Source organism: Acyrthosiphon pisum, unplaced genomic scaffold, assembly GCF_005508785.2.
Source record: "Acyrthosiphon pisum isolate AL4f unplaced genomic scaffold, pea_aphid_22Mar2018_4r6ur Scaffold_21066;HRSCAF=22934, whole genome shotgun sequence".
NCBI classification, from domain to species: domain Eukaryota; kingdom Metazoa; phylum Arthropoda; class Insecta; order Hemiptera; family Aphididae; genus Acyrthosiphon; species Acyrthosiphon pisum.
Genome location: NW_021770492.1, coordinates 14,346 through 17,243, shown reverse-complemented (window position 1 = coordinate 17,243; position 2,898 = coordinate 14,346). Strand labels below are relative to the sequence as shown.

The 2,898-nt window shown below is 35.7% G+C and overlaps 1 protein-coding gene across 1 annotated transcript; it reads right to left on the bottom strand.

Annotated features, from left to right (window-relative positions):
* Positions 1–610: 610 nt before the first annotated feature.
* On the bottom strand, positions 611–2,816 carry LOC115034785. The gene is made up of 2 exons (XM_029492233.1): positions 2,018–2,816; positions 611–1,939 (listed from the first exon to the last, which is right to left on the bottom strand). The coding sequence occupies exons 1-2, from the start codon at positions 2,526–2,528 to the stop codon at positions 1,896–1,898; spliced, it is 555 nt and encodes a 184-aa protein (XP_029348093.1). The 5' UTR covers positions 2,529–2,816; the 3' UTR covers positions 611–1,895.
* Between the last annotated feature and the right edge of the window lie 82 nt (positions 2,817–2,898).

Sequence of the window (2,898 nt, the reverse complement as noted above, 5' to 3'; positions counted from 1 at the left end):
AATGACATATGTAAACACATTAAAGTAGCTGCAAATCATGTTAACCGTATTACATTGTATAGGAAATGTAAAAAACACTTTGAAATGTCTTTGTGTAATCCATCGGATGACGCAAACATTATGAATTCAAATAGTGTTTATTTTAATGAAAATTCTAGTATTGAAAATTGCACTTCATATTCTGATCACACAGAGCCTGAACTAGTGCATAAAGACCACGTTTCACTTGAACACACAAGTGTATCGCCCTAAAGTGATTGCAGTTGGATGATAGGAAATCCACTCATACCTTGTAGTACTCAAATTCTACCAGAAAGCATAAGGGATGAATCTGATTTTGTTACACCGAGTAAATTGGAATGCAGAAAAAACGCTGTACTTGTGCCAAGTCCCCTTAAAAATGCCTATTTTAAGAAAACCCCGGTCAAGTCTGGTGTTGTGCTGCCTTTGAAAACAATAAATTGTTATCCAAAACAATACGATAGCTATGAATGTGAGTTTGTTGAAGGAACTTTCACATTTTCACGTGTAGTGTGGTCTCATATGTTATATACACATATTAGCGGTAAAAAACGTTTGGAAAAGACTAAATATCCTATTATGTTCAGAAAGCTTATTAGAACTGTGAACAATACATGCGTTGTTAATGCAAAAAGGGTTAGATATTTTGAAAATCATTGCAATGTGTACATGTATTGTAGCCACGAGGGGTGTAAACTTTTTAGAATTAAAGTCCAGCCTCAAAACCAAGAGTTTCTGGCGGAAGTATATAGTTCTGGTTTAAATTACCATCACAATCCAGAAGACAATGGTCTCACGAACCACGTAAAAGGGATTCAGCGAGACTTACACAAAGAAGCGCTAAAAAAGGCAAAAGCGTTTTCCTTCAGGTCAGACGCTGTTGACATGGCATCACCCACTCAGTTGAATTGTGGTAATTTGCAAGGCATTAAATCAGATGACGTCGTCAGAAAAATCAGATCAGAGGCCTTAAGTGCCGATGATTATGATAAAGATGATTTTCATGACCTTTTACTGATGTGTAATGACAAAGAAAACAACTTTGTAAAGCATGTCGGCATACCGTCCGTTCACTGTTATAGTAACGAGCAGTTGGACATACTAAAAAATCTGATTAAAAAACAAAAACCAGTAACTGGGTATTTGGATGCAACTGGTACAGTGGTCAGGAAAATTGACAAGACCAGCAAAAGGGTTCTGTACTATGTTCTAGTTGTTAATGTCCCATTACCTAGAGACTCAAGTGTCACGTGTCCTGTTGTTGAAATGATTAGTTCAGCCCACGACATTGTTGCGATTTCACAATGGCTAAACGCTTTTAAAGCATTCGTTTTGAAACAAAAACTCACTTGGCCAGTATTCACAAATATCGTGACAGATTTCAGTTATGCCCAAATGAATGCCTTGTGTATAGGATGGAATGGTTTTACTTCCATATTCGACTACCTTAACTGGTGTTACAGAGTATTGGTTGAAAACCACGACGAATCTAATGTCACCATCATAAATATATGTGCAAATCATTACACAAAAATTATAGTAAACCATGTCTACACATATTTTCAATCTGAGAAAAACCATCGCACGACTGTAGAAAAAACGAAAAGAAATGATGTTATTGATTGGATATGTATACTTTTTAACACAACCAGTTTGACAGATGTTGAACAATGGTTCAAAATATTTTCAGTGATACTGTTGTCACCTTATGGTACAGGACACACGAAAGATGCCATTAGTACAATGAGAGCCAAGTGTTATGATAAATACCAATTGCCAAATGAATCGAACAACGAAGGTGAGGATCACTCGGAGGAAATAAATAAATTTCTATGCGAATCCAACACGAGTAATTCCATGATGTTCTGTAGATTTCAGTCAATCAAAGAACAGGTTAAATCTGAAGTCTCAAATTGTGCTGAAAATATTGAAAATATAAGCATTAATGAATATTATGATGAATCATATTTACACGAGTTTATAGTTAAGTGTGTACCTTTCTTAGCACTGTGGACACCTATTATGAATAATAAACTCAGCAATGGCATTGAAATCCGCCAGAGTAATGCTACCGTTGAATCTTGGTTTAAAACAGTCAAACAAGACATACTAGAAGGCGACCGTAGGTTTAAATGCGGCCGGTTTTTAAAACTTATGAGACAGCGCGTGATGAATGTACACAAACAAATGAAGTACAATATTAGAAAAGGAAAGTGCACTCGTGCGCTTGATTTTGACACTAAGTCTAAACAGAGTACTACTAAAGAAAATGGAAAAAGAAAAATTTCAGAATTGTCTGGCCTTAACCATTTAGACGAAACAGAGAGTTGGGGAAAAAAAGAAAAACAACACAAACACCTCCAACCCATCAAGTACCGTCCTTTCAAAGCACTGTCGTTAAAAATCCCTAAGTCTTCGACCACTACAGCAGATAAAAATAACATTGTGGTTATAGAATGTGACAATGAGACTGGGTTCACTGTTGATGAGCCTATCAACAACGACATGGTTGTACATGATTTGAGTAAGCCATTGGACGATTGTTTAACAAAATCAGTTTCGACACCCGGCAGTCATAAATCTCCGTTTCGACTACCAGCACTAGCTATGGATTTACACCAAAATATGCTCCCTAAAGACTTGAATTACTATAAGCCAATTAAGATGCCAAAAAATAAAGATTATCTAGTTGGAAAATATAGTTACTTGTTATCTAATGATAACAATTCTAACATCATGTCCGACCTATATTTCTCAGAATTTAATGTATTGTCTGGAAAAAAACTGGCTGTCTAACTTTATTATAGATATTTGTTTTGTTGTCATACGCTAAAAATCTGCGCTTAAAAAACACACACATTTTATCATGCAATGATG

Coding starts and splice junctions, on each gene's coding strand:
- LOC115034785 (XM_029492233.1), bottom strand. CDS start 2,528: ATGTCGTTGTTGATAGGCTCATCAACAGTGAACCCAGTCTCATTGTCA. Junction 1,940..2,017: donor TGTCCACAGTGCTAAGAAAG/GTACACACTTAA, acceptor CAATATTTTCAG/CACAATTTGAGACTTCAGAT.